The 22,159-nt window shown below is 45.2% G+C and overlaps 1 protein-coding gene across 2 annotated transcripts in view; it reads right to left on the bottom strand.

The window, feature by feature from the left end:
* LOC121582925 (spondin-1) overlaps nt 1-21,779 on the bottom strand; it is a 139,466-nt gene extending 117,687 nt beyond the window's left edge. For both annotated transcript variants that reach the window (XM_045213486.1, XM_045213485.1), the window contains exons 1-3: nt 21,108-21,779; nt 20,342-20,448; nt 4,425-4,558 (exon numbers count right to left, since the gene is read on the bottom strand). In XM_045213486.1, the coding sequence (XP_045069421.1) occupies nt 4,425-4,558; nt 20,342-20,448; nt 21,108-21,342 (476 nt within the window). In that variant the 5' untranslated portion in view covers nt 21,343-21,779. The remainder of the gene's footprint in view (nt 1-4,424; nt 4,559-20,341; nt 20,449-21,107) is intronic.
* Nucleotides 21,780-22,159: the final 380 nt, after the last annotated feature.

Here is a 22,159-nt window from a genome sequence, read left to right on the forward strand (position 1 = left end):
GGTGCGGCTGGCTTCCGGGTTAAGCGAGCAGTGTGTCAAGAAGCAGTGCGGCTTGGCAGGGTCGTGTTTCTCTCGACCTTCGCCTTTCCCGAGTCCGTAGGGGAGTTGCAGCGATGGGACAAGACTGTAACTACCAATTGTGGAGAAAAATGGGTTAAAAATGAAATAAAGACAGAGAGGTGTAGTATATGCTCATCTCAGGAAGCAGTGGTAGTGAGGAGGAGAAATGGCACGAAGAAAGAGAGACACAAAGAAGACAAATCATTCATTTGTTATGGTCTGCTTATCCTTGAAGGACACTGCTTTGGAACACTACATTATCTCTCAATTCTGATTTGATTTCAACCTATTCTCCAAGCAAACCTCCTACCACGCTCCTGTCTTTCTCCAGCCCGTCTCCAGAGCAGGCTGTCAGGGGGATTATGTTTGATGATCTAAGGGCTGGACCAGTGGCAGAGGAGGCTTTTTTACAGGCTTTGTCAGGCAGGCCGGACAGAGAAGGGACAGTATCTCTACAGTGACAGGGAGTGACAGCTATATGCCCCTATTAACATAACACAACTCTCTCTCCATCTATCTTTTTCTCACCCTCTCTCGCTTTTGTTTTTTTTGCTACTTTTACTCACCAAGGCACACAGCGAGACAGAGACAGAGAAAGAGAGAAAAGAGAGAGGAGAGAGAGAGAGCAGAGAGAGATAAAAAAGAAGAGAAGAAAATGAAAAGCTTTTGTCCCAAATCTTCTATTTCACAAAGCATAAACACAACAGATCCCATCCGAAAACGAGGAATGGGTTTGGAAGGGATAGTAGCTGGACAGGAAGAACCCTGTCTAAGGGGTGTACCTAGAGTTACAGAGGTAACAGGGGTACTCCACCCCAGGCGCTCCTAAACGCACCGCCAGCATATCTCTAATTGTTCACACTTTAATTCAATCTCACCCCAATTTCAGATATCTCTCCCTGAGCGAGCCGCTCACACACTGCCTTACTGGCTGCCCACCTTCTGGGGCCGGCCAGGCAATCAGGCACAGTAATGCTTATTTAACATCCAATTTAAATTCTATCAATGAGATGCTATTAAAGCCAGATTCACTTTCCTGGCTCCACACCGCCGATGGTTATCGCCTCAAAAGCGCTCCGGTGTGTGTGGTGGGTAGGTGTGTGTGTGTGTTTGTGTGTGCATGCGTGTGTGCGCACACGTTTGTGTCCGTGTGCATGCATATATGTGTGTGTGCGTGCCCGTGTGTGTGTGTGTGTGTGTGTGTTTGAGCCTGAAAAAAAAGACTTGTTCTGTATAAATGAACAAAAATATAAAGATTCTACAGAGAGTGTGGTCCAGAAATCAGACAAACGTCCATCCCTTTTTGACCCCCATAATCATGGTGAGCCAGACCAAACCACCACACTCACTGTTTCCAGCCACCAGGAGACAGCAGCTACTCCTCAATTACAGCTAACCATCAGGGAAGAGAGGCCGTCACACCACTGCCTCTCTACCCACTGCACTAGAGGAGCTCTCAAAAACTCTGATGTTGCCCTCAACTGATCACGTTCCACACAGGCACACTGGGCAATGATGACAATATACACGGTAATACACATACAGTACACATCTACATATGTTGCATTATGTTGCATAACACACACTCACACACTCACACAAACGCACATGCACACGTACACGTAAACACAAACAGACACACACACAGGCACCAGACACATGCACAGTCTGTATTTCCATAATAGTTATAGCCAGAGGTGTTGCTGTCGGAGCTAACCAGGTTATTTGACAAGTAGGCAGACAAGCAGGCTGAGAGCGTTGAAATGAAAAACAAACATTCCTCTGCTTGTATTAATAATGAAATCCCCCACTCTCTGATGAAACAAATACTATTGTAGCGACCCTCAGGGGGTAGGGTGGGCTGGCAGCACCAGGCTGGCAGCACCAGTCACGTTCATTGTTTATGGGGTTGTCATGGTAATAGAAAAGGTGGGAGCCGCTCATAGGTTTGTGGAGATATAACTAGTGGGGAGATACCTCCTGCTGTACTGTTATTTATGGCTAGCTAGTTCAGGCAAGGTTGATTGTTTTATGCAGTTCTCCATTACCCCGTGTAGTGTAACATTAAAACGCCTGGTGGCATTAACCGTATTTCCCTCCCCGTCCATTTGTTATTTAAGCTAGTAAAGTCACGGAAAAAGTTCGGGAAACCCGTAAACGCCACACTATAATCAACCATTTCAGATTCAATGCTGCCTGCGTGCGTGTGTCTGTGTCTGTGTCTGTGTGTGTGTGTGCTCCTGTGTGCCTGTGTGTGTGCGTCCATGCGTGCATGCATATGTGCAGGAATGTGTGTGTTGTGTGTGTGTGTGTATATGACTAACATGTGTTTGCATTTGTTTAGGAAGAGAGGGAACAGAGGCTGTTGCTGCTTGGGCTCTAGCTAGCGATATACAACAGCTTCTGAATAATAATCTGGCAGTATGACGTTTGGGGGTGCACCCGCCCCACTTCACTGACAAAACTTTAATAAGAGTGATCACCCAGTAATTAAACTTCTGAGTTTGCAAAGACATTTCCCTTTCAACTATAAACCTCTCCTCGCCTGGTGTCATCACTCTACAGTGAAAAACAACCTTCCCCACTGGACGTACCTTGGTATCACATCCCCACTCCACAACCTCCACAAGTAACCATATCTCGCTCTCTCCTCATCTCACATGCAGCCACTATCTTTCAAATTCTGTCCATTCATCTGTTCTATACTGATCACTTTTCCTCTTGTATTATCTCTCTCCTTCATTCTCTTTCTCTGCCTCTGTCCCCCGCTCTCTGTCTCACCTCCGTTCTCTCAATAGATATAAGATAGCTGAGAGGTAAAGTATTAGAAGATGCCTGCCTGCCTGGTTAGTCTGCTGTGGGAACAACACACCTACGCCCTGGTTGAGAAAGGCAGAAAGAGTGAAGAGGAAAAGGAGAGAGAAAGGGGAAGGAATGAAAAGGGTGTGTAGTAGAGAGAGAAACCAACAGGAGAGAGAAGACTGAGTGAGAGAGTTGAGAGGGAGAAAGAAAGCCAAAGAAAGGGGGAGTTCAGAGACAGAGACGGAGGCAAGGAAATCTCATCACTCACTTCGACAAGCACATAATAACGCACATTAATAAGAAATGCAAGCCTTTTTTACGCCCCTACACACATAACGACGGCACAGGGAGAGATTTAAACGGGGCAGGAGAGAAAGTGACAGGCCAACTGAACTTTAATAATGCAGACATTAGCATGCCATGTAGGGCACAACCCCTATGTTTCTGTTCCTCACTCTCTTCTTTGTATCTCTCTCTCTTCTCCCCCCACTGGGCACACACTGGTTGAATCAACATCAAATTCAATGAATTGAATGTGGAATAGATGCTGAATTGACATCTGTGACCCACTCTCCTCCTTCTCTCTCTCTCTCTCTCTCTCTCTCTCTCTCTCTCTCTCTCTCTCTCTCTCTCTCTCTCTCTCTCTCTCTCTCTCTCTCTCTCTCTCTCTCTCTCTCTCTCTCTCTCTCTCTCTCTCTCTCTCTCTCTCTCTCTCTCTCTCTCTCTCTCTCTCAAACAAGATCCCACCTCAATGCATGGGAGTGTACTGTGATCTATGTTTGGTACAGGTAACTAACACATACTGTACCTAAACAAGCCCTGGAGGCACACGACACGGCAAAGGAATCAATTACCTTCACCACAAGCCATTGCAGCTAATCTTGTAATTATGAATTAATTATGCAACATAAATTCTGGATGAAACATTGATACTATATTCTGTGTGAAACCTTTAGGCTGGGTTTGGGAGGAGGGGTGTTTTGATGGAGTGGACTACAGTAATAACTTTACATGTACAGTAATAGGGAACATGTGAGAACCATACTGTCTCTAATCATGCCTGAGGGGTAGGGTCCACATACAGCTCCTTATTCACAGTATACAATCAACCACACACTGCTACAGCTCAATTGGATTTGCGTCATAGTATGGTCACCAACTCTGGTGCTCTACACAAGCTAAAGGTTGTGAATGTTTTGTTCCAGCCCAGCACTAACACACCTGGATAAACTAATCACCAAGCCATCAAAACATTGATTAGTTGAATCAGATAATATTGCCTTTGGTCTAGAACAAAAGCCTCTAAGCACAGTAGCTCTCCAGTACCATGGGTGGTGACCACATATGGCTGCATCCCAATTCTCCACACTACTCCCAAAGTGTGCACTTGCACATTGGATTGATGTAAGCATTGGCTGGAGGGAGTTTCCACCGTTGTTGAATCCATACCGGGGAGTGTGCAAGACAAGTGCTCACTTCAGAAGAGGGGTGGATATTGGGGACGCAGCCATATAGATCCTTACTTTAGGGTTCTTCAGAGAGCCCCAAGTACAGGTACCTACTTGAGGGTGACACAACCAGAGGCGCTGGGGGGGGCTGTCCAGAACACCTGGATCCTGGTGCGTCTCCGAGGGGTACTCTCTGTCACCGCCGGGGGACAGTTGATCATGAACTGGGTGTCCTCTTCATCAATGATCTGGACAACACATAAAAACAGACACACACACACACACAGACGGACAGACAAAGACGGACAGACACACACGGCATGGATTAGAATTGATTTAAATATGGACAAGCAAATGAGGAAAAATCCTGTAATTCTGATTGCCTGGTACCTTATGTTCTCTCTGTATTATACCATCTCTCAATGTGAGTTCAAGTGCAACTTCATTTAACTACCATTAGCTTTCATTACCAGGCCTAATTAGAACGCTTCAATTAGACATTATCTAATTCATTAGCAACATCTGTTCATTGCAAGTACTAGTACATTTTGGCATTTCGCAAATTATCTTCAATTAAATGAATGCTATAAATGAATTCGATCCATTTTAAGATCCTTGTGTCATTTACACTATGACTCAGTGTGGAAGCAAAGCCATCTGGATACATCTGGCTGGTATGCAATTGAATATATTGTGTGTGAATACATACATAAGTCTATCCTATAGTGGCAAATTGACAGCTTTACAGCTGGACCGCAAATATATAATGGTTATTTCACACACGCACAAGCACACACACACACACGCACGCGCAAACACACACACAAATACACTCACTACCTCTTTGTCATGCACCAGTAGTTATACTGTAGGATCAATAGTGCATTTCACAGACATACTGTATGTGGCCAGCCACGATTCTTAGCAAATGAATGAAGGGCTTAAGTGCCGTCCTTGAAGGGTCATTTTCAGTGTGTGCGCATTTTTAGCTCCAAGTGCTTTTGTTGAGTGTATGTGTGCGTGTGCGTGTGTGTGCGTGCGTGTGTGTGTGTGTGTGAAAACATTCTCTCTGTCCAGAAACCACAGTTCTATTTGACAGGAAGTGACATCAGGGCGATAAATACTCGGAACTCTCTCACTCAATAAAGCTGTCAGCGGAGAATTCCTTCTGTCATGCCATGTTATGAATGAATTTACTCTGGACTGGACTGTGTGTGAGTGTGTGTGTGTGTGTGTATGTGTGAGAGAGAGCTCTGGGCTTGACTGGCCTGGCTGCGTCTGTATCCAGCCCTCTGAATCACACCCAGAGGTCATAAAAGCCTTGCTAGGTTCCCATGGTTTCTGACAGGCATACCTGGGGTGGGGGCTGACTGAGCTGACTGGAGTCTGATAACCCAGGGGAATGAATTAAACACCATTTGTGAAAAGCAGCAGCCATTCAACTGACCTATGGCTCTGACTGGTGTGTGTGTGTGTGTGTGTGTGTGTGTGTGTGTGTGTGTGTGTGTGTGTGTGTGTGTGTGTGTGTGTGTTTGAGAGAGCGAGTGACAGAGACTAACTGTGAGAAACAGAGAAAGGGGAAGACTTTTTGAGGTAGAGTCTGTGAGAGAGAGTGTGTTTGCTTGCAACAGCTGGTCAGACTTGAACAATAACATTCAACAACATTCTGCCCAAACTAACATGGGCCAATAGGAAAGGTGATTACACGTTACACACACACACACACACACACACACACACAAACGACAGGGTCTATTTGACGCAAAGCTCATTTGAAATCTGCAAGTGTGCTCCATCTCAGCCGTCTCTGGACATCTCCCTACTCGATGAAAGCGCTTTTTATTGAGCTCTCACGGGAGGTCAGCTGACAGTGTGTGTGTGTGTTTGTGTGTGTGTGTGTGTGTGTGTGTGCACGACTTGCCAACAATGCTTTCAAGGGAAAATGATTTCTGACTACACATCACTTCACAGCAGGGCGAGACGACCAAACAATAGGGAAGGTCAGGAAAGTGAGGAGGCAGATAGAAGTGTTTATGCTGGATGAACTGTGAACTGCAGTGGAACATTGAATCAGTGTTGAATCTGATACAGTTTCTGTCCTAAGGCTGGACCAGATAGTTGTGTTTGAAAGGGGCTGTGTGTCATGCCTCCCATAGGACTGGCTGATGATGGGAAGACACTACAGAGAAAGACATAGAAATGGGCTTTGGCTGAGGAAGGGAGTTCTAACATACCAGATCTCTCTCTCTCTCTGTGTCTGTGTGTGTGTGTGTGTGTGTGTGTGCGTGCGTGCGTGCGTGCGTGTGGCAGCAGGTAGCCTAGTGGTTTAGAGCGTTGTGTCAACTGAAAGGCCGCTGGTTTGATTGCTCTGGATTAGAGCGTCTGCTAAATTACTAAAATGTGAAATGTTGTCTGTGTGGATTGTTTGCATGTAATTGAGGTTGACAGTGAAAGGAACTCCTCTAGAGCGGGGGAGGAAGAGAGGATGGGAAGAAGTGTGTGTAGAGCTGAGTGATTGCCGCTGACTGGATGATACAGCGTTTCCCTTTTTCAACCAATGACATTTACCGTGCTCTGTCACGCCGTGCTGCGCCCACTAACCCACCCACCAAACCCCTCACCCACCCCCCTCGCCTCGAATAAGGAGAAACGTCAAGGCTGGTACTAAATAACAACAGCATGAGATCAATGGCAGGGAAAAATAAAGAAGCCAAACATAAAAACCTTACAGCAGCAAAAGTGGGTAATGAGATGTGGCAGGAGAAGGAAAAATAAATAAAACCTCCCTATTTTATCCTTCATCCTTCGGGGGTTGTGCGCTCGGTCATGGCATAGTAGTAACTGTGAGTAACTGAAGTGCTATACTCTAAAACTCGCCTCAACACAAGAAACGGTAAACTGTAAAACATTCAGCTTTATGTGGAAAGGGAATGAAACCAACAGGTTCATGAGAGTCAGAAAAGGGGAGTTGCGTCTGGTACTGCTACAGTTATGGCTGCTCTTAAAACCAATGTAACAGGCTCTCATTGATGAGGTCTGGCTTGTACACATACATTTACCCCTTGCTGATTGGATCACTGTATTCTACCTCTGCCAGAGGTAAGCCAGGACATATGAGGGTAAGGAGTGAGTTTGAGCGGAAGAGTGAATAATATTCCCCTAAAGGATGATGGTAAGAGACATAAGGTAAGAAAATACAGGGAGACAAGACTGGTGTGCAAACAGAGAAGCAAGTTTGGGAGGTGAAAAGGGGAGATACGTCAGTAAACAAAAGGCGCAGGGGACGATTGACTTGACTGCTGAGAGTCTCACAGCAAGGTTGGTTGGCAGTAGTTGAATGGGATGGATCAGGGACAGAGGAGTATTTCCTCACCCTCCAGTTTCCTTCACATTGAGGAAGTCTGATATTGCCCTTCATCCACTAATCCTTTATCACTTAACCAGTGAACGGAGATGTGTTGAACTAACTGCACTCTTCTTTTCAAAGGTCTAAAAACAAGAGGGTCAAGAGGGACGTGAACGAACATGCTGTGCCAGAGGGATGTGTTGTGAAGCAGAGCAAGGTGGAGAGGTCTGTAACAACGGTAAATGTAATAACACCGATAAATGTAAATCACTTTTCTAAATGTAATACATTTTTTATTTTTTATTTAACAAACCCGGTAAATGTAATAACTTGCCAGTAAACCTAATAAAATGTTGAACGGTAAACACAATCACTTTTTCCACTGAATGTAAAAAGTTATTACATTAACCGTTGGTTATTACATTAACCGGTGAGTATCAACTTATTTATGAATAATGTAATATTCAACCAATCATGAAATAAAGTACCTCAATTTAATGCACATACCAGCATCCACTGCCAATTACAACACAAACAAACTCATGCACATCATACAGGAATACTCATACATAGAAACACTCACAAGCACACATTGAAATGTACATACAGTTGAAGTCGGAAGTTTACATACACTTAGGTTGGAGTCATTAAAACTTATTTTTCAACCACTCCACAAATGTCTTGTTAACAAACTATAGTTTTGGCAAGTTGGTTAGGGCATCTACTTTGTGCATGACATAAGTAATTTTTCCAACAATTATTTACAGACAGATTATTTCACTTATAATTCACTGTATCACAATTCCAGTGGGTCAGAAGTTTACATACACTAAATTGACTGTGCCTTTATACAGCTTGGAAAATTCCAGAAAATGGTGTCATGGCTTTAGAAGCTTCTGATAGGCTAATTGACATCATTTGAGTCAATTGGGGGTGTACCTGTGGATGTATTTCAAGGCCTACCTTCAAACTCAGTGCCTCTTTGCTTGACATCATGGGAAAATCAAAAGAAACCTCAGAAAAAAATGTGTAGACCTCTACAAGTCTGGTTCATCCTTGGGAGCAATTTACAAACACCTGAAGGTACCACGTTCATCTGTACAAACAATAGTACGCAAGTATAAACACCATGGGACCACGCAGCCGTCATACCACTCAGTAAGGAGACGCGTTCTGTCTCCTAGAGATGAACGTACTTTGGTGTGAAAAGTGCAAATCAATCCCAGAACAACAGCAAAGGACCTTGTGAAGATGCTGGAGGAAACAGGTACAAAAGTATCTATATCCACAGTAAAATTAGTCCTATATCGACATAACCTGAAAGGCCGATCAGCAAGGAAGAAGCCACTGCTCCAAAACCGCCATAAAAACTGCACATGGGGACAGATATAGTACTTTTTGGAGAAATGTCCACTGGTCTGATGTAACAAAAATAGAACTCTTTGGCCATAATGACCATCGTTATGTTTGGAGGAAAATGGGGGTTCTTGCAAGTCAAAGAACACCATCCCAACCGTGAAGCACGGGGGTGGCAGCATCATGCTGTGGGGGTGCTTTGCTGCAGGAGGGACTGGTGCACTTCACAAAATAGATGGCATCATGAGGTAGGGAAATGATGTGGATATATTGAAGCAACATCTCAAGACATCAGTCAGGAAGTTAAAGCTTGGTCGCAAATGGGTCTTCCAAATGGACAATGACCCCAAGCATACTTCCAAAGTTGTGGCAAAATGGCTTAAGGACAACAAAGTCAAGGTATTGGAGTGGCCATCACAAAGCCCTGACCTCAATCCTATAGAAAATGTGTGGGCAGAACTGAAAAAGCGTGTGCGAGCAAGGAGGCCTACAAACCTGACTCAGTTACACCAGCTCTGTCAGGAGGAATGGGCCAAAATTCACCCAACTTATTGTGGGAAGCTTGTGGAATGCTACCCGAAACGTTTGACCCAAGTTAAACAATTTAAAGGCAATGCTACCAAATACTAATTGAGTGTATGTAAACTTCTGACCCACTGGGAATGTGATGAAATAAATAACTGCTTAAATAAATCATTCTCTCTACTATTATTCTGACATTTCACATTCTTAAAATAAAGTGGTGATCCTAACTGACCTAAGACAGGGAATTTTTACTAGGATTAAATGTCAGGAATAGTGAAAAACTGAGTTTAAATGTATTTGGCTAAGATGTATGTAAACTTCCGACTTCAACTGTACATACACAGTGATACACACACACACATAATTGGGTAACATTTTACTTGATTATTATTAATCAAGCTTATTATTACATTATAGGCATTTTAGCAGACGCTCTTATCCAGAGCGACTTACAGTTAGTGAGTGCATAAATTTTTTCATACTGGTCCCCCGTGGGGATCGAACCCACAACCCTGGCGTTGCAAGCGCCATGCTCTACCAACTGAGCTACACAGGACTATTATGTTATCCCGTGGTTATTAAGTTATCAGGTTAGTAGCAACTTCTTTGATGAATAACATAATAACTTCAACCGATCATGTAATAACATCCCAACATCCATGTCTTCATGTATTACTTCCCTTACTTTGATGGACATGGAATAGTCCTAAAAGTGCAAACCCCATCAATCTGGCACTCCAGCCAGAATTTGAATGATTTCAAATCTGGATGGCAGATCTGGATGACACAATGGCAATTGGTGTCAAATTAACATGTTGAGTAAACGTGCCTGAAACCTGGAGACTTGCATTAGCGCCATAAGCTAACACCTTGGCTTCATTCAGCAGAGGCTATCAAAGTCTTGTGCTGTGCAGAACTAACCCAGTCAGTAGCAGTGTAACAGAAGTGGTTCAGTAAACCATGCTTGAGGCTAAATACATTGTTTGGAGTATGGAATAAAACAATAGTATATTCTGATGTGCTGACGTCCAAGCTCTGTAAGCATTAAATAAATAAGTTATATTGTTCAATAACATTCAGAATCAGAATCACCTTTATTTGCAAAGACATTTACATATACCCGGAAAATGATTCAGTGAAATATATCGACAAAGAATTTACGAATCTGCACACTATAAACAGCAAAAAACTAAATACATGCACATACATGCCTTCGTTGAGATGAAAGTTGAACAGCAGTAACCCAGCAAACAGGGGACGTCCTAAACGACATTCGGCAGCGTTCCCATTATGTCCCTTAAGGGTTTCGGTGTGACGTTATCACTCTGATGTTCCGAGAACATTCTAAGAACGTCACGTGATGGTCCCAAGGGAACATTCTCTGTTTCCTGTAAGTACCCAGGACATCACAGAGGACCATGTCAGGACCTTTTTAGAACATTCTCAGGAATTAATTTTTACTAGTTCTTAGAACGTTCTTTGGGGGACCTTTGTCTAGTTCCCTGAAAGTTTCAAGGATGTCACTGAGGACCATATCAGGACCTTTTTATGATGTTTTTTAATGGTGCTTAGGACGTCGCGTGATGGTCCCAAGGGAAAGTTCTCTGGGGGACCCTTTAAAACGTTTTTAGGACGTTCATGGGGGGTTGTGTCATGGTCCCCTGGAGGTATTGTCTAGTTCCCGGTTTGTCCCGGGGACGTCACCGAGGACATTTCTAGAACATTCTTGGGACATTGTGATATGGTCCCCTGGAGGTTTTGTGTAGTTCTCGGTTTGTCCCAGGGACGTCCTTGATAAAGTTTTTAGGATGTTCTTGGGATGTTATATGATGGTCCCCTGGAGCTTTTGTCTAGTTCCCAGTTGATCCCGGGTCTTCCCCGAGGACGTATTTAGGATGTTCTTGCGATGATGTGTCATGGTGCTCTGAAGCTACCCTGGACATTCTTGGAGGCATTTGTCAAGTGATTGTCCTAGGTGTCCCAAACTGTTATAGGTAAAGTAATGGAATAGTATGGGGGTTTTAAGGTTAGTGGTACTCTGTTTAGCTAAAACAGTGTAAAAATATTTAATCAATAACAATATGATTACATTTGACATGATAACTTCAGTACTGCTAAATGGCATATTATTATTACAGTTTTTTCTGAATGCTTAAGCGCTAATCGTGATTCTTGTAGCACAATTTCTAAAACTATTAATACGTATAGCAAAACCACTCACTGAGTTTACAAAACTAAAAGCAGAAACACTGCTTTGCACTCAGTTTACAATTTTGTAACACACACTTTGCAAAACTGTAGGCACAATTCACTGCACAACACTCTTTTTGCAGAACTTTAAACACAACTCACTGCTTACACTCAATTACCAAATTTCCAACACACTCCTAGCAAAATTATACACATGTATGGCTATCATTAACACTATTTTGCCAACTGTCTGGCACACGTGAAAACTGTTGTAGATAATTAGTTCACTTTGCAATCAGCCTAAGCACTATAAATAAGCCACAGGTAAGCTGTCTGTGTGGAGTACAATGGAAGGAGCAGTAAGAGGGAGAAGAGTGAGAATCAGAGGAGGCCGAGGAGGCCGAGGGAGAGGACGTGGAGTTGAAGAAGTTGGAGATAGAGGACGTGGAGTTGAAGAAGCGAGAGGGTTAGAGGAAGTTAGAGGAAGAGGACAAGGAGGAGCAAGAAGAGGACGAGGAGGGGAAAGAGGAAGGGTAAGAAGAGTAAGAAATAGAATAACTGATGACATCAGAGCTACAATAGTGGACCATGTCATCAACCATGGGATGACCCTGAGGGAAGCTGGCCAACGGGTTCAGCCTAATTTGAGCCGTTACACTGTGGCAAGCATCATTAGGACATTTCGAAATGAGAATCGGTAACTACTTTGTAGCACTGCCATACTCTAATGAGAAACACAACAGTACCATACATGCAAAAATACTGAAATTGTTACTTTACAGAATTGCTAGACGTCCAGATGTTGGGGGCAGAGGAAGAATGTTCACTCCAGAGCAAGAGACCCATATAGTGAACATGGTGATTGCCAATAATGCAATAAGACTGCGCGAAATACAGCAGCGCATAATTGATAATGACACCATCTTTCAAAATATACACAGTGTAAGTATTTCTGCACTAAGTCGTGTACTTGCGCGCCACAGAATAAGAATGAAGCAAATTTACAGAGTTCCTTTCGAGAGAAACACAGAACGTGTAAAGCAACTGCGATATGACTATGTGCAGGTAAGCTATAGTGTCATTGGTTCTGAATTTGGAAGTGCATACTGTAGTGCTGTGCATGGGCCTGATGTGTTGCATTTGTTTTGTCTTGTCCAGAGAGTGATGGAACTAGAAGCAGATGCCATGGGACATGAGCTACTTTTTGTAGATGAGGCCGGTTTTAACCTCAGTAAAACCAGGAGACGTGGCAGGAACATTATTGGACACCGTGCCATCATCAATGTCCCAGGACAACGTGGTGGTAACATAACCATGTGTGCAGCTATAAGCCAAAATGGTGTTGTTCACCATCATGCAACCTTAGGCCCATACAACACTGCACACATTATTGCATTCCTGGACACCTTACATGACATGCTCACTGTTCAGAGACCAGAGCATACCCGATATGTCATCATATGGGACAATGTTAGTTTCCATAGGGCTGCTTTGGTCCGCAACTGGTTTACAGACCACCCATTCTTCATGGCACTCAACCTCCCTCCATACTCTCCATTCTTAAATCCCATCGAGGAGTTCTTCTCTGCCTGGCGCTGGAAAGTGTACGACCGTCATCCTCATCAATAGGTAGCCCTTTTACAGGCAATGGAGGAGGCATGTGGAGATATTGACCAGGCATCATGTCAGACCTGGATACGGCATTCAAGGAGATATTTTCCCCGGTGCCTTGGACTGGAGGATATCGCATGCGATGTGGACGAAATTTTGTGGCCGGACCCAGAAAGACGACATGATGTAGGCTGATTGTTTTTCTTTTTTTTGTGAAATTACTATTTTGTGTTCTGACTTTGTCTTGGTTTTGATGAGTGTGAATAAACACCAATACTTGAAGTTTGGATCCTTGTATGTTTACATTGACATCTGTACACAGAGAAAGCAAAAGCCAGATGTGTTTTGTATTCATACCATCAGTGTGTAGTTGGCACATTGTGTGCTTAGTAGATGATGGCTTGTGTTTACTGTTTGATACGAAAACACCATTTTTAAGAAGGTGTGAAGAGTTAATCTAGCTGTGTTCGCTTTTGCAAGAGAACTACAATGTTTTGATAATTGGGTGAAAGGTTTTCTTATTTGTGTGTGGAGTTTTGCAAAAATAGCCAATAGTTACAAAAAATGTGCTTAACCAATCAGAAAAAACTGTATTATTATTATTACTGACTTTTCAATATGACCCCACCTGGGATTTAAACTCACAACCTCTGGATTTGGGGCATGCTGATCTTGTGTGTGTGTGTGTGTGTGTGTGTGTGTGTGTGTGTGTGTGTGTGTGTGTGTGTGTGTGTGTGTGTGTGTGTGTGTGTGTGTGTGTGTGTGTGTGTGTGTGTGTGTGTGCGCGTGTGTGTGTGTGTGTGTGTGTGTGACTAGCATTGCCAAAAGACAAAGACCTGTGAATGGATCAGTAGACAAAACCTCCAGGACACCATGACACAACGTCACAAAATCATCCTTGGGACAAACCGGGAACTAGACAAAACCTCCAGGCGACCATGACACAATGTCCCAAGAACATCCCCGAGACCAACTGGAAACTAGAAGAAAGCCTCTAGGGGACCATGACACAACATCCTGGTGACTTTAGGTGACCATTTTGTGACATCCTAACAATTAATTATTGTTTGCAGCGAAATATTGCAGAAAAGTATTTACCGTTCAACATTTTATTGAGTTTATCGGCAAGATATTACATTTAACGGGTGTATTACTCCCCAAAAATGGAAAAATTATTACAAATAGGAAGTTATTACATTTACCAGTGTTATTACATTTACCGTTGTTACAAGGTGCAAATATAATTTATATAAAGGTCATAAATATAATATAAATTGCAAAAGTTGCACCTCAGCATTATCTGAGCTCAGTATTCATTGATTTATTCATATCACTCAAAGATTTCAGTCAGGTTGTGCGTGACTAGTTTAACAAATGGCTTCATAACATTGTTTGGTTAAAATAGTGTCTGTAAGGGAGGAGTATCAGTCCTCTGGCCCAGCAATCTGGTTATGAAACCTATAAACAACATCTTCTTGGCCAATTCACCTGCTGTGTGTTCTTGGCCTGAAACCTCTGTCTCCCCCAGCCCATCTCACACCGCACTAGAACCCGGAGTGCCTAATCAGAGCTGGAGATGTCCTACAATATCCCCTGACACCTAAGTGTGAAAACACTCCCTCGATCCCTCCTTCTCCCTCTCTCGCACCCTCCCTTTTCCAGTCCAGTTGGAGCCGTCTGTGTAGGCTGGGAACGATCTTGGCACTGAACTTGGCCAGATTTGTGTGTGTGTGCACACCGTACATGCATGCATTGCCACATTTCACACACCTGGGCTCTCCCTGACTTGCACAAGGCTCCTTTTCCCGTTTTCACACACACTCTCTTTTTCACACACACACACACACACACAGGAATAGAGAGGAGGGCCGTAAATAGAGGTATTAGAGGAAGTGAGGTGAGAGTAATCGTGCTTCCTCCAAGATGGTGCGTGAAACAGAATGACTCTGGTAGGAGGGGTCTGAGAGGGGAACAGATTATGTTGGGAGTTCTCTGTCACACACACACACAGAGTGGAGTGGGTGAGAGCCGGCACAGCAGTGTGCAGGATACGGGAGTCCAGAGGGAACATATGGTGTTGATGTAATTGTTCTGCCAGGTGTGGTTAAGTGTGTTGGCTCTGCTCTGCTCTGCTCTGGGAGAGAGGATATCCGTGCACCTGTATATCATATGACTGCATCAATACACTCCCTATTCACTGGGACTGCTGTGCCCCCAGTGACTGACTGGCTGACTGACTGACTCCATAATATGAATAGGGTATAAAAACCTACTCTGCTTTTGTGAACTTTGAGAGCAGCCTTCTTTTGTTCCTGTGTCATGCAAACTTGAAATACAGTATATTCAAAATGTAATTGACTTACACTGTGGATAAACTTAAATTCTGTTATTAAAGGTTAAGTAAGTAGGAATTTGGTCCACAAATGTACCCACATTTCTATTATATGTAAATAGTTTATGATTAATGAATGCCATAATGTAGTTACTTTGTCAGATACTTCTCTCTATTAGCTGAAATCTTATTTTTTCATAGACATTTTAGCTGTCGGCTAGCTGTTCGGTCCGAACAGATTCACAAAACATGGGAATCTGCTGAACTATGAAGACATTGTCTCTCTCTGAGGCACATGTTGCTAGGCAACCCCCCTGCGCTTGCCTGGGCAGGCCTGCTCCCTACCTGGCTAAAGCCAGTGTGAGAAATGTTCTAACAAACTCTTTTTGCTATGAAACTAAATAAATACTGCAATCTGTCCTACAAAACCTTTTTGCTAGATTCATGATAGACAAAGCAAGGATAGTGAACTTAAAAACGTGATGTAGTTTTATTGGAATTTGCAGCTGTTGTTGGTACAGTAAGTAATGAATCTGCTAGCTTCTGATATGACTGACTGCATCTTAATTTTTTTTTACTTTCACCTGAATAACCAAAGGTGATTTAGAAATTAAAAAAGATTAATGTTGTAATATCTACATTTGCATGTTGTATCATTTCAATGACATACAGTTGAAGTCGGAAGTTTAGATACACTTAGGTTGGAGTCATTAAAGCTCATTTCTTGTTAACAAACTATAGTTTTGAACATTACACAAGTAATTTTTCCAACAATTGTTTACAGACAGATTATTTCACTTATACTCAATGTATCACAATTCCAGTGGGTCAGAAGTTTACATACACTAAGTTGACTGTGCCTTTAAACAGCTTGGAAAATTCCAGAAAATTATGTCATGGCATTAGAAGCTTCTGATAGGCTAATTGACATCATTTGAGTCAATTGGAGGTGTACCTGTGGATGTATTTCAAGGCCTACCTTCAATCTCAGTGCCTCGTTGCTTGACATCATGGGAAAATCAAAAGAAATCAGCCAAGACCTCAGAAAAACAATTGTAGACCTCCATAGGTCTGGTTCATCCTTGGGAGCAATTTACAAACGCCTGAAGGTACCACGTTCATCTGTACAAACAATAGTACGCAAGTATAAACACCATGGGACCACACAACCGTCATACCTCTCAGGAAGGAGATGCGTTCTGTCTCCTAGAGATGAACGTACTTTGGTGCGAAAAGTGCAAATCAATCCCAGAACAAAAGCAAAGGACCTTGTGAAGATGCTGGAGGAAACAGGTACAAAAGTATCTATATCCACAGAAAAAACGAGTCCTATATCGACATAACCTGAAAGGCCTCTCAGCAAGGAAGAAGCCACTGCTCCAAAACTGCCATAAAAAAAGCCTGACTACGGTTTGCAACTGCACATGGGGACAAATATCGTACTTTTTGGAGAAATGTCCTCTGGTCTGATGAAACAAAAATAGAACTGTTTGGCCATAATGAACATCGTTATGTTTGGAGGAAAAAGGGGGCAGATTGCAAGCCGAAGAACACCATCCCAACCGTCAAGCACGGGGGTGGCAGCATCATGCTGTGGGGGTGCTTTGCTGCAGGAGGGACTGGTGCACTTCACAAAATAGATGGCATCATGAGGAAGGAAAATTATGTGGATATATTGAAGCAACATCTCAAGACATCAGTCAGGAAGTTAAAGCTTGGTCGCAAATGGGTCTTCCAAATGGACAATGACCCCAAGCATACTTCCAACGTTATGGCAAAATGGCTTAAGGACAACAAAATCAAGGTATTGGAGTGGCCATCACAAAGCCCTGACTTCAATCCTATAGAAAATGTGTGGGCAGAACTGAAAAAGCGTGTGCGAGCAGGAGGCCTACAAATCTGACTCAGTTACACCAGCTCTGTCAGGAGGAATAGGCTAAAATTTACCCAACTTATTGTCACACCCTGGCTCTGGGACTCATTATGTTGAGCCAGGGTGTGTTCATTTCTATGTGTGTATTTCTATGTTGGTGTTCATTCTAGTTTGTTGTATTCTATGTTTGCCTGAGTGACTCCCAATCAGAGGCAACGAGTGTCAGCTGTTGGCTGGTTGTCTCTGATTGGGAGCCATATTTAAACTGTATGTTTTCCCTTTGTGGTTGTGGGTTTTTGTTCCGTGTTCAGTCATTGATACCGTGGACGTCACGAGTCGTGTTTTGTTTTGTATTTTGATGCTTTAACTATTAAAGTATGTTTGTTCATCACGCTGCGCCTTGGTCTACTCCTTACCCTGACGATCTTGACAGAAAAACCCACCATGCAACGACCAAGCAGCGTGTCCAGGGGCAGCTCTTGGGCTGGACATGGGAGGAAGCGCCGGGAGAAGAGACGGTGGAGGCGCGCTGTAGAGAGGAGCTACGGCGTGATCAGGGTCGTCGTCGGACGGTCGTGAGGCAACCCCAGAAAAATTTTAGGGGGGGCACACGGCATGGACGACGGGGCTGACGGAGGAGAAAAGGGGGCGGATCCAGAAGGCCACCAGGCCAGGGGTTCACCGCCCTGTACGTCCTGGCGGATGCCTCACACAGAGTGTGTGAGGGTAGGCATTCAGCCAGGACGGGTGGTGGCCGCTCTTCACTCCAGGCCTCTATCCGTCTCCACAGCCCGGTTCGGCCTGTCCCTGCTCCACGCACCAAGCCTACGGTGTGCGTCGCCAGCCCAGCCCGGCCTGTCTCTGCTCCACGCACCAAGCCTACGGTGTGGGTCGCCAGCCCAGTCCGGCCTGTCCCTGCTCCACGCACCAAGCCTACGGTGTGCGTCGACAGCCCAGCCCGGCCTGTTCCTGCTCCACGCACCAAGCCTACGGTGTGCGTCGCCAGCCCGACCCGGCCTGTTCCTGCCACTCGCACCAAACCTACGGTGCGCGTCGCCAGCCCGGTCCGGCCTGTTCCTGCCACCCGCACCAAGTCTACGGTGCGCGTCGCCAGCCCGACCCGGCCTGTTCCTGCCACTCGCACCAAACCTACGGTGCGCGTCGCCAGCCCAGTCCGGCCTGTCCCTGCTCCACGCACCAAGCCTACGGTGTGCGTCGACAGCCCAGCCCGGCCTGTTCCTGCTCCACGTACCAAGCCTACGGTGTGCGTCGCCAGCCCGACCCGGCCTGTTCCTGCCACTCGCACCAAACCTACGGTGCGCGTCGCCAGCCCGGTCCGGCCTGTTCCTGCCACCCGCACCAACTCTACGGTGCGCGTCACCAGCCCAACCCGGCCTGTTCCTGCCACTCGCACCAAACCTACGGTGCGCGTCGCCAGCCCGGTCCGGCCTGTTCCTGCCACCTGCACCAAGTCTACGGTGCGCGTCGCCAGCCCGACCCGGCCTGTTCCTGCCACCCGCACCAAGTCTACGGTGCGCGTCGCCAGCCCGACCCGGCCTGTTCCTGCCACTGCGCACCAAACCCACGGTGAGCGCGTCGCCAGCCCGGTCCGGCCTGTTCCTGCCACCCGCACCAAGTCTACGGTGCTGCGTCGCCAGCCCGACCCGGCCTGTTCCTGCCACTCGCACCAAACCTACGGTGCGGCGCCGCCAGCCCGGTCCGGCCTGTTCCTGCCACTCGCACCTAAGCCAGGGATGCGAGAAGTCAGCCTGGTAAGGCCCGTTCCTTCTCCACGCACCAAGCCAGGGGTGCGAGTCGTCAGCCTGGTAAGGCCCGTTCCTCCTCCACGCACCAAGCCAGGGGTGCGCGTCGTCAGCCTGGTAAGGCCCGTTCCTCCTCCACGCACCAAGCCAGGGGTGCGAGTCGACAGCCTGGTAAGGATCGCTCCTGTTAAGTCAGTCCTGCTCCAGCCGGGCGGGCCAGACTGGACCAGGGGGTACTATGGGGGGTGTATTGGAGGGTGGTGGTCAAGGCCGGAGCCAGAACCGCCGCCGAGGAGGTATGCCCGCCCACGCCCTCCCTTGGTTTGTTTAGTTGAGGCGCGGTCGCAGTCCGCGTCTTTAGGGGGGGGTACTGTCACACCCTGGCTCTGGGACTCATTATGTTGAGCCAGGGTGTGTTCATTTCTATGTGTGTATTTCTATGTTGGTGTTCATTCTAGTTTGTTGTATTCTATGTTTGCCTGAGTGACTCCCAATCAGAGGCAACGAGTGTCAGCTGTTGGCTGGTTGTCTCTGATTGGGAGCCATATTTAAACTGTATGTTTTCCCTTTGTGGTTGTGGGTTTTTGTTCCGTGTTCGGTCATTGATACCGTGGACGTCACGAGTCGTGTTTTGTTTTGTATTTTGATGCTTTAACTATTAAAGTATGTTTGTTCATCACGCTGCGCCTTGGTCTACTCCTTACCCTGACGATCGTGACACTTATTGTGGGAAGCTTGTGGAAGGCTACCCGAAACGTTTGACCCAAGTTAAACAATTTAAAGGCAATGCTACCAAATACTAATTGTGTGTATGTAAACTTCTGACTCACTTTGAAATAAATCATTCTCTCTACTATTATTCGGACATTTCACATTCTTAAAATAAAGTGGTGATCCTAGCTGGCCTAAGACAGGGAATTTTTACTAGGATTTAATGTCAGGAATTGTGAAAAACTGAATTTAAATGTATTTGGCTAAGGTGAATGTAAACTTCCGACTTCAACTGTATAATGGGCAGTCTCCTTGTTGTCTTACCTGGAAATGTCCAGCATAGTCCTCTTCTTTGTCTCCTTCCCTGCCCTCCCTCAGAGCGATGAGGGTGAAGCCTCTGAAGTAAGCGGGACTGGATGCGTACAGAGTCACTGGGGATCACAAACACACAGTCAGTGAAGAAAACAAACTGATTGGAAACAAATTGATAGGTTTAATAAAGGTATGCAAAATCCTAAAGTACTAACCCTTCTGGATTCGTTCAGTTCCTCATATGAATTATATCTTTATAAGCTATACCAATCAGAAGGGAAATTAGCGCTTCACTTGGTGACACAACTGGCAATTGCTGTCCTTATTAGTGTCATTATCATTACTGTACTGATATACAGTAGCTTCCCTGAGATAATGTGTTTGAATAAAACTGTGATGTGATGAGTGATTGAGCCAAAATTAGACTTTTGTTAGACTAATTAATCAAAATGTTATCTATAATGACCAATGAGTTTGCAGGTAGAGTTACCAAAAATGAAGTTAGACCATCAAAAGTTGCAAATATTTCAGCGATAAACAGACGCCTATGAAGTTACAGTATGAGGGCATTCTGGTCTGTGTCCAACTCCTCTTTCCACAAGAGAGTGTGACTTGTCATAACCCAGCTCTGACTTCTAGGCTATCACTTCCTTATAAATGATCACAATACTGGCCCGCGTCTTCACATAAGCTGAACACAAAAGATAAATAGTGTAAAGGCAAAAAATACCCTATTGTGTGTCAGACAATGTGTGCGCCAAAGGACGGAATACACTACCTCTGTAAGTGCTCCCAGGCTGATAATTTTCTGGGTCCCCCTCGACTCGGAGCCGAAACTCGTTGTAGCCTTCCTTCCGAGTTCCCTGAGCCCGTAATATCCGACTACAATACCCGTCTGACTTCCCAGCTCTCTCCGAGGGCTCCTCCGTGAAGGCGAACCCGGCGTTGCACAGCGCAGTGGAGATAAAACACTGTAACAGCAGAATGCACAGAAATATTCCCGCTCCTGCCATCGTGAAGCGGCAGCTCTCGCTCCAGCTGATGCGAGCAAAGGTGGTGAAATACGCGTGCGGTTCAAGGAAGGAAAAAACGCTTGCTTCACCACTCAAAACTCCAGGAATAGACTAAACGGGGCAATTGATAAGACTCCCCTCACTCTGGATACGAGGTAGCTGTCTCCGCTATTAAGGTAAATCCATCCTGGAGAGAGAGAGTGCAGAGAAAGAATAGCCTAAGATGTGCACTCGCTCTTGCAGAATCGCACACTGATTTGTTGAAGAGCAGCTGATGATCAGTGAGTCTAGTGTTTGCTTAACTGAGCACGAGAGCCTACACAGGGTCAGGGGAAATAGCGGAGCAGTGTAGAGCGTAGCGCGGCTGTCTCCAAGGCACCGACGCAGGCTATGAGCTCAACGACCTAAATGCACCTAGCCAACAGACTGGAAACAGACATTTCTATCAATGGCTGCAGTGATGGAGGGACGCGTTTGACATTCTAGCTGGAACCCGCCTGTGTGTTTGCTCAGCCGTGGACCCCCCTTAGCCGCACAGACACAGACAAATGCTGAAATGGCAATTAATAATGCATGCTAAACGCCCCCCACCTTCTGCACAGTCTGTATTGTGTGTGTGTGTGTGTTTGAAAGAGAGAGACAGGGCTGACAAGCCCTTCATTTAAATGGAAGGAAGTTAAACAAATATGGAATGTGGACTGAGCTTCCAGGGACTTAATTCTTAACCTTATATTGGCTTCTTTCAGCCACTGTCCAGCTGTTGCCACTGACAGAGAATGGTCACTGACAGAGAAGACGAATGGTCTCAATAATCAAG

This window comes from Coregonus clupeaformis, unplaced genomic scaffold (assembly GCF_020615455.1).
Source record: "Coregonus clupeaformis isolate EN_2021a unplaced genomic scaffold, ASM2061545v1 scaf0114, whole genome shotgun sequence".
Taxonomy (NCBI): domain Eukaryota; kingdom Metazoa; phylum Chordata; class Actinopteri; order Salmoniformes; family Salmonidae; genus Coregonus; species Coregonus clupeaformis.